This window comes from Serinus canaria, chromosome 3 (assembly GCF_022539315.1).
Source record: "Serinus canaria isolate serCan28SL12 chromosome 3, serCan2020, whole genome shotgun sequence".
NCBI lineage: Eukaryota > Metazoa > Chordata > Aves > Passeriformes > Fringillidae > Serinus > Serinus canaria.
Window position 1 is genome coordinate 73,252,256 of NC_066316.1, and position 15,678 is coordinate 73,267,933.

The following is a 15,678-nucleotide window of genomic DNA, read 5'->3' on the forward strand; positions in this document are numbered from 1 at the left end:
CCCTGTAGAAATGCACTCATTTTTGTTGTTAACATGTTGTGAAGCCTATTCCTGTTTTAAAGCTCATATAGATCCCAAAGCCCTAATGAAGTCATGTTTTAATTATGATGCATAGGTATTTGTGATGTGAATCCCAGATTATATTCTTTTTTTCACATTGTGAGCATTTCCAAATACAAAACAAAATATGTCTACAGACAGTGCAGAAGGATTTTTTTTGTATCTTAGAAACACAGGTAAAAAAATCTGTAAAAGTTTCCTTTGTGGAACAGACCAGCTGTGCACTTTTGTAAGGTGCATCTGATGTTGCAGTCAGTTTCAGGCTGAGCAATGTGCAGTACTTTCTGCAAAAGAATGGCAACCTTAAATGGCAGGAACAGGAGTGTAAAGTACCCATTATATCTGTTTCAGTCTCCGTGATAGTAGTGACAAGTGCTCAGTGGCTGTCAGCATCCTTGTCAGCACGAAGCCGCCTTTGACATTAAAGTCCCCAGCCCAGCCCTGATGCTGTGCAGCTCTATTGGCAGCTCCATCAGGCTGCAGCTGATCAGAGAATGTCAGAGCCTGCCCTCTTCTCCTGGTATGTGGCCAGCCCTCTGTGTTTGCAGACTGGCCTTGCCTGTTATTTGATCTTGCTGCACTCTTCACCAGCTCTCCTATGGGAAATGAGCAGATAGGTCAGTGGTGTGTGGGTATCTTCAGGGCAGCACACAAGCCCATCCAGAGTGACTTGCATAAAGGTTTGTAACGATTACCATTTCTTTAAGCCAATCAATGAGTAAAGTACCCAGAGACTCATTAAGTGGCATTTGAGGCACCTGTAAAAGAGTTTTGAGCTGTATTTCAGGAAATGTGGTGACAGCCTTTAATGTCTAATTGACCTCTTCCCTTTGTTTCACTTTCCCTATTTCCTTCTGATGTGTTCCTCTGTGGCAGCAAACAGCCCTGCTCAGTATTTTGAACTTCTGCTCGGAGCTGCAGCACCTCAGCCTGGGCAGCTGCGTCATGGTGAGTGCTTGGACCATTCAGAGTGTGTGAGGGGATTGTGTGTGTGTGTCTGTGTGTGTGTGTGCAGTGGCTTTGGAACCAATATGGGTTTGTTTCACAAAGTGTGTTAAATGCAAGGTTTATACAAGACTCTGCTCTTTTGGAAGGTCCAAGATGAATGCAGCTTGGTCATATATTTAAGGGTTAGGTACTAGTTTGGTAGGCCTTAAATGGCTTGTAGGCTTTCTCAGAGTTCTTCAGCCTGTTTCTAAGTTTTTGGGCAGTCTCTATATGTGTAATCATTTAACAAGTAATGAGACTTTTGAAAGGAGATACAGCAACTGATCAACATAAAATGGAAATGAATACAGTCCTCAATCATTCTTCAGTAGTTGCATTTCCTGTGGTCATAAAAGCTGTTATAATCATCTTTTAAGGGGAAAACAACTGTGCAAAAAAAAATGTTTCTTCAAAGAAACAATTTTTGCTGCTGTTGGATTCTCACTATTAAGTGAATTTAAAAACAGCTGAGTCTGCGGTTTATAGGAATTTAATTTTATTTTTGTCTTTTATAAAAGTAGATCTCACTGTACCATGCAATGAACAATTTTTGGAGCTCTTTAGAAATGACAAATACTCGAGCCAGATGAGTTACGTGTGTTAGGAAGCAAACTTGAAACACCTCTGTATGTCTGGAACGATGCTGGCACATGACAGAGTGTCTGCTTTCCTTGCAGATTGAAGACTATGACCTTATAGCAAGCATGATGGGAGCAAAATGCAAAAAGCTTCGCAGTCTGGATTTGTGGAGATGTAAAAACATCACTGAAAGCGGGATTGCAGAATTGGCTTCAGGCTGCCAGCTATTGGAAGAACTTGACCTTGGTTGGTGTCCTACTCTCCAGAGCAGTACAGGCTGCTTCACAAACCTTGCGCGCAAACTCCCGAATTTGCAGAAGCTCTTTCTTACGGCCAACAGGTCTGTGTGTGACACAGACATCGAGGAGCTCGCTGCCAACTGCACGCACTTGCGGCAGCTGGATATATTGGGTAAGAGAATGGGGGAATGATGGTTTTGTTTTATGGTGTCGCAAAAGCCCTTCAGGTAAAAAGGAGTCCTTAAGACAAAACTGTCCTCCAGATATTTGGTAAATAATTATTTCTTCAAATTATGATTTAGCACATAAAGAAAGGAGAGACGTTTTGCTCACTGCATGATTTCTGACTCAGAAGCCAGTAGATTTATACCAGCTGTGTATTTTGACTGCTGAGTATGAATTGCTTAAACTGGAATTTAAGTGCAAGATTTTTTTCCACTTACTTTTATTTTCATGAACATCAGCTTTTTTAACTGAAGCCTTTCTCTTTTGATTATCAGAAGATCAAATTTCTTATAATTCTTTCTGCTTTTGTTTGTATTTTTATTTCTGTGAAGTGTGACAAAGTATATTTATAGCATGAGTTTGTCATCAATAAACATTTTGCTTTTGTGCAATAAATATTTGTTATATATTATATAATATATATTATGTACTATGCAATACTGAATTTCTTCATCACTTTTATCGGTAAGTGAATTTGAGTTATTAAAGATGAAAGGGTAATTAAAGCAATACTTAAATAGACTTTCTAGTAAGGTGGGAAGGAAGTGATGGGGGTCAAAAACATAGCAAACCTGAAATTTCTAATCTTCTACAGTTTCCATAGTAGAAAATATTTTTAGAGATCTAAAGTAAATATACTTTGAACTCTTGAGTAAGGACTTTGAAAAGTGTAGTTTTGTGTGATGCTGAATTTATTCTTTTACGGTGGCATATAAGGTTTTCTTTTTATAATAATGTAGGACAGCAGGGATGTTTGTGACATCAGTGTGGGAGAAAATTCTTCATGGTTTTACCAAATTAGTTTCACAGGATGGCTGAAAAAGGAAGATCTAAATGAAAGGGAATAAAGTAGTTGCTCTGTATACTTCTAATGTTTAATAATTGTAATGAAAATATTACATTTCAGTTGAGAGGGTTACTGCAAAAAACTGAGAACCATCAACATGAATAATTTTCCAAGCAAGTTTATAGATTTATTCTTATCAGCATTTTGATTTCAAAGTATTTACCATATGGCTTCAGATTGGCATTCCAGTACCCTCTTCTATAATGATGAAGAGTTTTACTCACTTCTGACTGAGTTGCCTTCTGACCAGCATGGGAAAGACATAAGAACAGAATAAACCTTAACTCCACCTAGTTCAAGTTGTAGATATGTTTATGCCCCCCAGGGGTACTGTGTTTTGTGTATCTTTAAGAGAGTCTGCTCTGCAGCTAAATTATCAGGGGCACACTGCCCTGTTCAGACATGAGAAGTTTCCAAATGGTGTAGGGAATTAAGTCTCTAAGAAGCACTTAGGTGCCCCTGACCACCCACTTCCATGTGCTTTTGTTGCAATGGCCTCGTGTCTGCCCACAAAGTGGTCAGGCCTCGTTACTGCACCAGAGGCTCCCCAAAGAATAGTTTGGCTGTGTTGAACTTATGGATAGTCTGTTACTTCTGTTGCCTGTCTTACAGCAGGGAAGGCTTGCTGCCACATTTCTTTAGTGTTTGAATTCAGGTTTTAATTCAGTTGGACGTCCTAATGATTTTTTTTTAAAAGTAATGTGAAAGTGGAAAAGGAGTTTGTTCTGTTCCCTGGTGCTTACCAATAGTCCTGAGTCAGATGGATTTGTAGTCAAACTTTTCCTGTGAGATTGCATGTTGTGTTCAGATAAATCCCTTCTAGGGGATATCCAGTTGAATTTCCTGCAAAATGAATAATCTGCAAAAAATAATTTCTTTCCTCCTTCAGAGAAATACTTGGTAGGGTGAAAAAAAGGTTGTCTTCTTCTGTAAACAAGTCAGTACAAGGTGATATTCACTATATACGTGAAGGACTTAGCCTGCTTTTTTGGCAACAGTGAGGAAACTGTGTTAATTTTTTTTTTTGTTTGAATGTAGTAATCACTACAGTCTGTGGTTACAAGGAAGAGCTGTCAAGTAGAACCACACTGTGTCATCTGGAGGTAGAGTTGCCAGGTGTTCCCATGTAAATGCAGAAGTCTGTTGTCTGAACTAAAGAGTGAGTCTCTCACTGTGCAGGAGTACCAGGGAAGTCATAAATCTCTGAAATCTCTGAATGTGCTCTTGCTTTGGGCATGTGATACAGGGCCATGCTGTTGCTTTAAGCTGCATGAATGTGTAGGATGTTTTTGTCCTTCAGTAGAAGAGTGACAACACGTCTGAAGCTATAAGAGGTCAGAGCTCAGCTTTGCAAGAGTAACCTTGAACAGTGGGTCTTCTCTGTGATGTGAAGGAATGAGAGGTGCTCTCATTATGTCCTTTGTCATCTCCAAGTAAAGAAACTCCGGGCTTGTGTGTGCATTGTGAAGGGTATTGAGGTATTGCTGCTGGGTTAGCACTGTGTGCTGTAAGGGAACTTCTTTTGCTTCAACAAAGCTGTGTAAAAGAGAGGTTTTTTCCTACATACAAGCACTTACCTAAGTAAGGGTCAGAATGTCTTCCCTTCACTGCACTCACCAGTGTTGAAGATACTATACTGATATCTCTCTGCAGTTTTCAGAACTTATAAACTTGACAGAGAAAAATTCTTGTTTCAGTTATAGCTTATTTATCATCACAATAGCTTCAGGGATGGAGGAGTCTAAGCTTCTGAAAAAAATCTTGTTGAACTGTAAGGGATGAAAAATGTGCATTATATATAGCCTGGATGCTGTTTGAAGGTGATAGGTCCTGAGGCTTGCTACCCATCTGTCCTTTACCATAATTGTTTGGTAATTTCCTTTTTACAGAGTCAGAGGACTCTGTTGAAGATGAAAATTGCTGGTTTTCAAGGACTCTATATACTTACTGGCCCATGTAAGTATGGGCCAGTAAGTATATACTTTCTGGCCCAATGCTTTCATTGTTGGATGTCAGGCTGTGTTTGTGCTGTGTAAAACTTAGAAAGAAAATTTCTGTTAAAAAAAAATCATGGGCTGGTTCATATCTGCTGTATCATAAGTTTGGAAGAGGAAGTTTGGTGTGTGTCACTGAATGCATGAGGATGTGCTTCTCTTGAACTTTTAGTTCTGAGCTTTCTTTTACCCACTACATCCTGAACTGCCTGCTTACAAGTATCATTTCCTTCTCAGCCCACATCTTTTCTGCTGAGTGACATGGCATGTTTCCACCCTCTGCCAGAATGATCCAGCTATGATCATCTGACAGTTCTGTAGTGACGCAGTACATCAGCCAGTGCTATCAAAAGTTAAGTGGACACCTCTAGACCAGTAGTTAAAAAACTAGTCTTGAAACTGTGATCAGCATTGAGCAATGTGACAAGTCAGATGGCAACCTGAATTGACAGTGTCAAGAGCTTTTCTTGCACGTCACATCAGCTGCTTAGTTCTCTTCCTTTGGAGTTCTTAGGTGCTGTCAAGAGTGAAGAGTAAATTGTATTCACCTCGCTCCCCAAAAGGTCCAACTGCCTCTGTCCTGCACAAAAAGAGTAATGAAAAGTAGACACCCTCGTTACCACAAAATTCATGTATTCCTAGCTGCATTCCAACACCTCCCACACCTTCCTGAGCAACAGAAAACCCAACTGCCCCCTTGCCAGCTGTCAAAGTTTTCAGCTTTATCTTGAGAACATCAACACGTAGTTAGTCAATTCAAACATGAAAATGTGTAGCACATTAAAATTTTGAATTTGAGTTGTGTGCAGTAGATTGAATAAAATGTAAAGAATAAAAAGCTAGTTTGGCTGGTCTAGGGAAAGAAAGGAAAGAAAAGTAAGAATATTTGAGGGAAGAGTGCTAGTTATTTTCAAGAGTAGGTACTCTGAAATATTATTTGGTGTGTAGTAGTGTCTCTTGCTCTAGAAATTTGGGTTCTGCAGTTTTTATAGAGGTCCTGCCCAGGTCTCCCAAACAGCTATAGATTTTGAAGACTTTGATGGATATCAATTAAATTATTTACAGCTAATAAGCATAATTGTTTGAGCAAAACGATTTTCATTACTCAGAGGTGCCTTTTACAAGAGTGGTACTAGAGAATTGACTGAACAACAAAATTAAATAGCAGATTTTAGTGCTTTGGTTATGTTTGTATTCTGAAAAATCGCTGATTAGTCTATGGAGGAGAAGTTATAGTAAATAATAAAGGTCCGAAAGCCTCCAAATTCTAGAAGAAAAATGCTCTATATAAATAATTAACTAACAGGCTACATTGCCAGTCTTTCAAAAGCAAAGGAAAATGTGCTGTATTAAAATTCTGAAATGCTTTTGAATGGGCTTTTAGGATACATACATAACTAACTGTACATTGTATAAATAAAAGTAAGACTACAGATGATGTGCATTTATCCTATGGTGTGAATAACCAAACCCCAACTGGATTGCTTGTAGAAAAAGGTATTTCCTAACATAAAATTTTAAGTCTGAGGAGGGAAAAATCTCAGGTGCAATAAAACATGCAATTTAGGATGACCTACTTAGTTGCAAATCTATTAAAAGTCTTGGATGAAATGATAGGAGAACTATCAAAGTTCAGGTAGGAAGGAATGAAGAACATCCTACACAAAAAAATCTGTGGCTAGGCTTCTAAATCTAGAATTTTTGTAGAAATACACGTTTGGATCTTGAAGCATAAAAGCTGTGATGCATAAATGAGGCTGGGTTTAGATGAAGGTGCTGATGTAGTAGCAATTTTAAGGCTTGGTGGAGAAAAAGATAAGTAGCATAATGTGTTGTTCCTAGAGTTGCATTTGGAATGGCAGAGCAGGTCCTTATGGTAGAACAGTGATACTGTGGTAAAGTGTGTGGTCAAATGAAGTGAATAAATTAAGCATGTTACTGAATTTCTGTGTAAATCTTTAGGGACTGTTGCATGAACTACCAGACAGTGCTGATGATGGTGATTATATAATGGTAAGGCAGTTAAAAATCACAGTGATAATGACAAGCTTGGTCTCTGCAGAGGAGATAAAATTTGGGAGTATGATAGCAAAGACTGTCCTTGGGTGATGTTCAATAATGTCTCAAAGCAACTAATCTGAGAGCCTCACATAGGATAATTGGAGACCAGATTCAGATACCTCCTTGCTTATGCAGAAGAGTACTGGAGACTAATGAAACCATCCACAGTCTTTCTGAAATTGAGTCTCATTCAGAGCATGAAAATAGGAAGATGAACTCTAGAAAGTGAAACAAAATCACAGTAAGGCAGTAGGAAATATTAAGGAACCACTGGCTAGAGGTGAATGATACTGTATTTCAGCTGTGTTACAAGTTTTCAGGAGTGGCTGAGCTCAGTAAATAGTCCAGGTGTGAAGGCTCACCCCGATACAAGGCTATTGTGGGAGAGCTGTTGTGTGTCCCTTGGTGCTCATGGCAGAGGGGGTCAAGCAGGCTGCTACATCAGAGCCATTCTTTCCAGGAGATTAGCCTGGAAAGCTGCCTTAAATTGGAATGCCAATACAGAAACCTTTTGAACAAATCAATACATTGAACAATAATAAATTGTTAGGACTAAATGGTATTTATGCAGTGATTCTAAATGAGCTCAAATACAGGGCTCTGGAAATCTTATTTCTGGTGTGTGGTCTGTCTCTCAAATCAGCCTCAGTGCTAGAGTAATGCAGGGTAACAAACATGGCATAACCTTCCTTAAAGAGCTTGGGTTAGGAGCTACAAAACAGTAAGATCATCTTTTTCTCTGTGTAAACCAGTGGCAGCCATGAGAAAGTCAGTCAGTGGACATAAAGAGGACATTACCATATTTTGAAGAAGAGCTGCATCCCAGCAAGGGTAGTATGATAGCTTTGCCTTCTCCGGTCCTTTAAACTTCCTTTAAACTGTAGTAGTGAGCACTACTCCAGTCCATAGAAGGTTGGGTTTTCAAAAACTTTAGCCAAGGTTGTGCTGCTTTTGTAACTGAGCTGTCTTTTCCTGGATTATGGGTGTTTTAGAGGACAAGAATGTATCATCTCTTTTCACAATGAAGTTATGCCACTACTATGGTCACCAGGTCTGTTCTGATCTGCTTATAAGTAATTCAGGTAGAGGGGTGAATAATGCCAGAGGATAACACACAGGTATTCAGGGTAGAAAAATCTTAAACTGAAGAACTTAACACTGAAGAATGGCAGAATGGTCTTGTGATACTTATTAAACAGGTGATACAGCAGGAGGAAAACTGTGAATCAAGTACAGAGTAAGTAGTCATATGAGGCAAAATAACATCAACTAAATATATAGGGGACTGGATTTATATTAGCTACTGTTTTGTAGGAAAGAGATCCTGTGGACAATTTTTGGAAAACATCAGCTCATTGTCCAGCATCATTCTAATGGGAATAGAGAAGATTAGGGTTATTTAGATGTGAAATGGAAAAAACACCGTAAGACTTACTATAAAATTACTGACTGTTTGCTCAGTGCACTGTATTGTTCTGGTCATCCAGTTTCAAAAGTACTAAATTAGTGCAGAAACTACACAAAAGGGGTCATTTTGAGATGCAAGGGAGTCTGGAAAACAGATGGGAGCAGAAGAGATGTGCATGGGAGTACGAATGATTTAGAAATAGTGAATTGGGAATGATCTCATGCCTCTTTCATTGCACCTTAATTATTGCAACTAATAGGCTGGAGTTTTTTGTTTGGTTTTTCTCTTTTTTTTTTTTTTGACATTATGTAGTTAAACTGTGGAGTTTGTGAAGGGGCTGTAAGTATAAAGAAATTCAAAAAAGTAGTAGAATTCATGAAAGATAGCTTTAGAAACCCTAAAATTATAATTTTTGGCAATTGAGAAGATTCACCAGTGAAAATCTGCTACTGTTTTTGCAGGAGAGGTAAGGAGTGTAGGGAACATAATTGGCCCTGGCACTAGACAAAATCCTGAACTAGATGAATTTTTGGGATGCTAGTTAGCTGAAGATGGAGCTGTGTGAGTTCAAGTCTGCCAGGAGTTTTCTGCAGTAGTCTTGGATATACAAACTCTCTAGAAGGAAAGCTTGATGAGCAGTTTAGCCCACTGTAGACACCCAGGCTCAGTTCACTTGCCTAGGGTAACCTGCCAGGCTTCCAGCCTTTCCTGTATGGTATGAATCTCCTCCTCTGGGTCCAGTGTCCTGTCTGCCAGCTGTGTGTGGATGTCCTGCATGGTGTAAGGTCCCCAAGGGGCACTGAGTACTTCAGACAGCTGGCTCACACCCCAGTGCCCAGTCAGATGAGCCAGGTGCTAAGCACCATGGACTGGACTGTCTGGATGTCCATCAGCTGTAATGGGTGTGTGGATTTGTGCTTATAAACATTTATTTATTTATTTATTTATTTATTTATTTATTTATTTATTTATTTATTTATTAGTGAATCCTATGCTTGCTCTGACCTGTGTGACACTTGGGAGTTCAGTCACTCTGGTCTTGTTTTTGGCAGGGTTTAACTAGTATGTTTTATACGTACATTTATGTTTGATCAGCAGTCTCTTGAATAACTGCCCCTGCATGTGTGTAATACCCATACTTGCTCTGGAGCTCTGGAAGCCTTGCTGATGCCTTTGGAATTGGAATAGCCCCCAGTCACTCGTCTGCTGTGCTGGTGGTCTGTGTGCTCAACAGGAGAGCGTGACTGTAGCCTTCCATGCTGCTGCCTAAGCCCAGCATCTGGTCCCTGGGAGGTCTCATGGCTCTGGGTACCTGCTACTCTAGTAAGAAATTCCCCTTGAAGTTATAAAGTTGCCCCCCAACAGGCAATGACAGTGACTTAAACAGAAAAGAAAACACACTAGGGTTTTTAAAGGTAAAAGTTCTATGTGCCCTCTGAGAAGCTTTTGATTTGAAAACTCATTTAAATTATCTAGATAAAAGTTGTGTTGTAGTAGCATTTTTTCATTACATGGTATTAATAGCTTAAAACCCTGCACTTTTTTTGGTAACTTTACAATTCTGTTTTCTTTTGTTTTTGAACAGGAACGAGGATGGTGAGCCCTGCATCTTTAAGAAAATTGCTGGAGTCTTGTAAAGATCTTTCTTTACTTGATGTGTCCTTCTGTTCACAGATCGATAATAGAGTTGTGCTAGAACTGAATGCCAACTTTCCTAATGTGTTCATAAAAAAGAGTTTCACCCAGTGACTCCCTACATATGCTGCTGTGGAACGTGTTTGACAGAATTGTTTTCCTGTAAATTTGTGCTGATTTTTTTTTTTTTTTGTTAAAGAGAATATAAATCTGCTATTAAATACTGGAAACTATTAATTATCTACACAAATGGGTAAAATACATTTAAATGTTTTATGTTTCTTTAAGTTGATATTGTACCTAAGAATTATTTTGCTCTATTAATTGGTGGCACTGCATGTTTTTAAATACTAGCCATATGTCTGGCTTTAATGAGAAGCAAATGAATGTCTTCTTAAATGTCCCTTCACAGGGTGTTATACACAATACACTATGTTAATATCCAGGTGAAAGCTGAAGTTCAATATTTATCCGTAGGGAAAATATGGGTGCTTCCTTTTCATGTGTTTGGGTGTGTATATATAAATGTATACATATGTATTTGTATATACATACACAGATATTGTAGCATTCTAGTTTGGCCTGCAGCGTAAAATTTTATCATCTGGCCTAAAATTAGTTATTTGAAAACCAGTTTAAGTGTGTGTAAAAACAGAAAGAAAAGGCACTTTGTCTTCTTTGAGTTTTGGCAATGAACTGTATCTGATACAGTTTCCTCCCTTCTTTCACCTGAAATGGATGTAGTGATGTTTTACAGTCCAGCCTAAGCAGCACAACAGATAGATGCAAGAGCCTGGACCACCTGAACTTAGAGCAGAAATGAAAGATAAAATTGACAGCTGCTTCTTGATATTGAGATACAAAGTTTAAGCCAAGTACTTATTGTCATAACTGGTAATGTGTAGAAAACTCCAGGGTAGTTTTCTTTTTCAAATTTCTGTCATGGTCAAGACTTTATTTGTGATATATCTGGTTATTGTGCAGAGTACCATGAAAAGTAGAACTTAGGGTAATGTGTTAGCAACTGTCCTTTCACTGGCATCAAATCGACTGTCAGGTGTAAAAACAAGCATCTTTGTTCAGTAAAACAGCAATGAAAATATAATGGGTTTGAAACAAGGGCAATACAATTTGATGATTTTATGATCACCAAACCTTAGTACTGGATTTATTTTGTTTGGGTTTTTGTTTTGTTTTGTTTTTCCAAGAGGAAAGTAGCTCAAAGTACTACTGGACTCTCTCTTTAAGACTGCTTAACCTCTGGAGAAGGTAAACTCTGTTGATGGACAATTTCTGGAAGTTTCTTCCTTTTGCACTTTCTTGAAAGAAGTTTTTATCTTTTTTTTTTTCCTTGAATATCACTGCTAGAGTATGTTGCTCTGTACAGCTTTGGTTTAGAATTTTACCTTTTTAGCCATTGTTGATGCATATGGACCATAAAATATAGGCTGTCTTTTGATACTGATTCTGTTATTCTTGTATTGATGGCACTTATTACCTGCTGGAATAAGAAGAAAAATACTTTGTCTGAGAGAAGTAAAGTATTGTACTGAAGATCAGTGACAAAGAACACTTCAGTTCATGCAGTAAATAACCAACTGCTACTAGAGGACTGCTGCAAATCGTTAAAAATCTGACAATCTCTGTGACTCCTGAATGACTGCTTTGAACTCTTTGTGCTGGTGCCAGTACTTTATAAACCATGTCATGAAACAGCTACAGAACATTTATCTGATTTTATTGAAAGACCTAGTTCTTCAGATTTTTAAATTTTGCTGAATCTCTGGGGAATTCCAGATCCAAAGAAGGGCATGCACAGTTGGCTTTTTGATTTTTTTCCCTCCACACAGATGGCACTATGGGATTTCCAACTAGTTTATGCCATTCAATTTTTTTTCGTCTTTAGAAATCTGAGCATTGTCAGAGAACTTTGAATTGATTTTTTTTTTTCCATACTGAAAGATGTCAGCTTTGGTATGCTTCTCTGTGAGACCTCATTTCTCTCAATCATGTTTGGGTTCATTTGTTTTTCTGTGAACCTGTAACTCTTTTTAGTCTATATTTTTCACTGTAATTATTAAATGTTATTATTCTAGTTACATGAGAACACAGGTACAGGTAATGGGAGTTTACAAAGAACAGAGTTCAAAACAAATGTGTTTGTTGTAAAATTTCACTTCTCAGGGGTTGTTCTGAGTTTATCTCCTTTTTTTTTCTATAGAGATTCATTTTGTTTGTTTTTCACTGTAAATAGAGTGGGATGTGGATGAAGTGATAGCCATTGTGCCTTCAAACTGGTAAACTTGGTAGATAATAGAGTTTTTCTCATCAGTGAATCAAATAAGTGGTCTTGTACTCACATACGTGTAAAGAATTTCATTCTCTGTTGCTTTTTAGGTAGCGTACAGAAGGTTTGAATTGAAATTTTGTTCATACTGGAGGATTTTTCTTTCTTATGTTGCATCTTCTGTTTAAAATGGTTTCTTCAGGAATTCTCTATTGCCACTTGGAAGATAAATTGAAGTTGAGTTTTTATTTGGGTTGTTTAAAATTTGGCTATTACTGACATATAATTAATTCAAAGAGAAGAGAAGCAATTGGGAATGACTTCCATCTATAGTTGTAGACTTCAGCCTTCAGTCAGAGAGTAAGAAGCTCTTTTAGCTATGGCCTTATAAGTCCAAGAAGTCTTCCAACAAAACAAAGACCAGACTTGACATTTGTAATACTTGTAGGATAAAGAAAACAACTTGCTTTTAGACCTTCCCCGTACGTCACAGAGAAGCAAGAATAGGTTGCTGTCTCTTTAGTTCTGCTCTCTTATACTTAAATGTGTCTATTTATTTATATATATGTATGCATAAATTATATATACAGACACATACATTTGTGTGTCTATATGAATTCTTTTGGATATGTGTACATACATAAACATATATGTATAAATCTCAAAGTTTTTCATGTAGGAATTACTTTTGTAAAGTGAGTGTAATAGAAAAAAGGTGTTTCATAGCAGTTCTGCTTTCAACTATTGCTTTACTCTACCTGGAGACTGAGTTCATCTTTACCATGCAGTAGGAAAAGCCTGGACAGATGTGCTGAATTTCCAGTGTTGCTTTGCCAAAGTGCCTTTTGGTTTGTCTGCTCGTGAAAGGTGTTACAGGGTATGAAGAGTGAATGGCAAGTCCGATCACTACTGTGGACTGTCTCCTTGCAAAGCAGTCATATAGAGGGAAACTTATATTCTGGTTTCATTTGATCCAAAATGAATTATGTCAGTTCCTCCACTGGCAGAATTTAATTATTCTTGAACTGGGTTTCATCTCCACCACTAGACTGCCCTCAGTCATGTTATCTGAATTCTGTTGTTAAGGATATTCCTTTTTTAAAATCCTGTTGTTTGATTATCTGTCTTTCTGAAGCTTTGTAAAAGATACGCTTTGGCAACAAATGTTAAAAAAAACATGACTAACATGTCCAAAAGAAGGAGTTTACTCTGAACTGCTCCTGTTTTTAAACTAAAGGGGGTCTTCCATAGCCTCTGTATGAAATTGATATAGGATGGCCTGTAGGTAAAGATGTAATTCCTTGGGTAATTTTAAAAACTAATATGATAACTTTACCATTTAAAGCATCTTCTTAACTCTTCAAGGCTTTAATTCAGTAGTGTACTTGTATTCATAATTTTGAGCTGTCTGGCTGCATAGCTCTATGAAATGGATGGGGTTTCTGTTCTTTAAATTATACACCTGATTAAGTCCATTAGTGAGCATGACTTATATAGAACAATTTTGCATGGGAGTTTGGACCTTATAATCTCCCATGTACTTGGAGGTCCAAGTTTCAGACAAAAAACCACAAGCAAACAAACAACAAAACCTACCAAAACCTTTGTATTTCCTTAGAACTCTTATGCTAAGTTTTCCAGATATAAGATGTCCAATAATCATGGTACACAGTGAGTAGAATTCATCTCACTCAATGTTAGTTCTCTGAAAGTTAGACATCTACTTCAAGGGAGGAATCTGGGCACCTCTAGAGAGTTATTAATCTCCTAAGGCAGACATTTCAGGAAAGGAGAATGAATCATGTTCTAGAGAGCCTCTCTGGAGACTGTGGAAGCTGTGATTTAGCTCAGGTTAGATACTAAACTGAGATTAATTCCATCCAGTGCTGTACTACCTGTCTTGAAAAACAAGACTGAAACAACATCCATCCTTAAACCTTCAAACCTTCCAAATTCCATCCAGAGAGAAGCAAAAAAAAAAAAAAAAAAAAGAAATTCTGAGGAGGAAACCTTGAGTTTTCTTAATGCCAGGATCTGCTTCTGCCCCTTGTTAATACCTGTGGTATATCATTTGTTTTATTTTGTTAGTTTATTTGGCTTTTGGGGTTGGGTTTTTTTTGGAAATGCATCCTCTTTCCCTTTTCCAAAATCTCATGTGCCTAACTGGCTGTGTGTATAGTTCTGTAAATGCGTGAACAGACAAAGATAATTAATGTATTGCCACTATTTTGATAATCTTTCATATTGCTATAATTAAGACTGAGTAGTTTAACTGCTCTACTGTCATCAGAAATGTCACCCACTGTGCATTTGCAAAAATTGTGTGCTGAGTCCTGGTTCTTACTGTGTGTACTTATTGCATCTTTTAGGATATATTTCCCATGTCACCTCAGCAGGACTGCTAAATTTACAAAAACTAAATAAAATGTAGCATTTTATTATGAGGACTGTGGGAGCGACTTTATATATATTATTTATATGTTCCTTGTTGATCTTTAACAGTGATTCTGTAAGTTGTAGCTTTGGAAATTACTAGACTAGAAATCCCTGGTTTAATGCATCTGCACTTGCTGTGTCAGATGTAGCCAATGTTTTTTCCCAAATGAAGGCATTAGTTCTTCACTGAGATGATGATTTCTGTGATTTTTAGATATCTGACTTGATAATGAAGTGCAAGAAGGTGCTCTTTAATAAATGTTACCAGCACAGGACAAGTTGTGGTAACTGACATTTGGAAGGGCTGAGAAATGAGTGTTGTTGCATGTTACACATCCTCAGGATCTTCAGAGAAATGCATCAGCAGGAAGAGTCTCATTAAGAAGATTCAGCCTCTGTAATAGGAGGCAGTGGTGAGATTTTCGCTTTCAGCTAATGGACTAAATACTTTTGTTTGAGTTACATAGCTCTGGTTTCTCTCTGTCTTGTTTTCACTTAAGGATGGTAAAAGGCGTGGTTAGGACAGACGTCCTAAACTGAAGTGCATCCATTGTGAGGAATGAAGTTTTTCTGTTGCATGTTTTGTTCATCTTTTCTAAAAATAAAAGAATAAAAATACCCTCAACTCTTTGAAAACTCATTTTCCTTAGATTCTGAAGAAATGAAAATGTCAAGAAGATTGAGGAAAGGAAAAAAGAGGACTTCTTCTGATTTATCTGGAAACTCATGGAAGCGTAGCCAGAGCTGTTTACAGATGTGAGGAAAGTAAGTGCCTTGCTCTAGGTCAGCTCTGCTTTTCCCAGAAACATGGGTTTCCACATAGTATCACATGCTTGTACTTCTAAATCAAGATTTACCAGGTAGATGCTCTTAAGAGTGACCTTTCGTGTACATGTTTGTGCAGTAAGTCAGAATGTCTC

At 37.8% G+C, this 15,678-nt stretch overlaps 1 protein-coding gene across 1 annotated transcript in view; it reads left to right on the forward strand.

The window, feature by feature from the left end:
* Nucleotides 1-15,383, forward strand: part of FBXL4 (F-box and leucine rich repeat protein 4) — a 58,996-nt gene extending 43,613 nt beyond the window's left edge. The window contains exons 7-9 of the mRNA XM_030235666.2: nt 937-1,008; nt 1,725-2,037; nt 9,986-15,383. Of these exons, the coding sequence (XP_030091526.1) occupies nt 937-1,008; nt 1,725-2,037; nt 9,986-10,149 (549 nt within the window). The 3' untranslated portion in view covers nt 10,150-15,383. The remainder of the gene's footprint in view (nt 1-936; nt 1,009-1,724; nt 2,038-9,985) is intronic.
* Nucleotides 15,384-15,678: the final 295 nt, after the last annotated feature.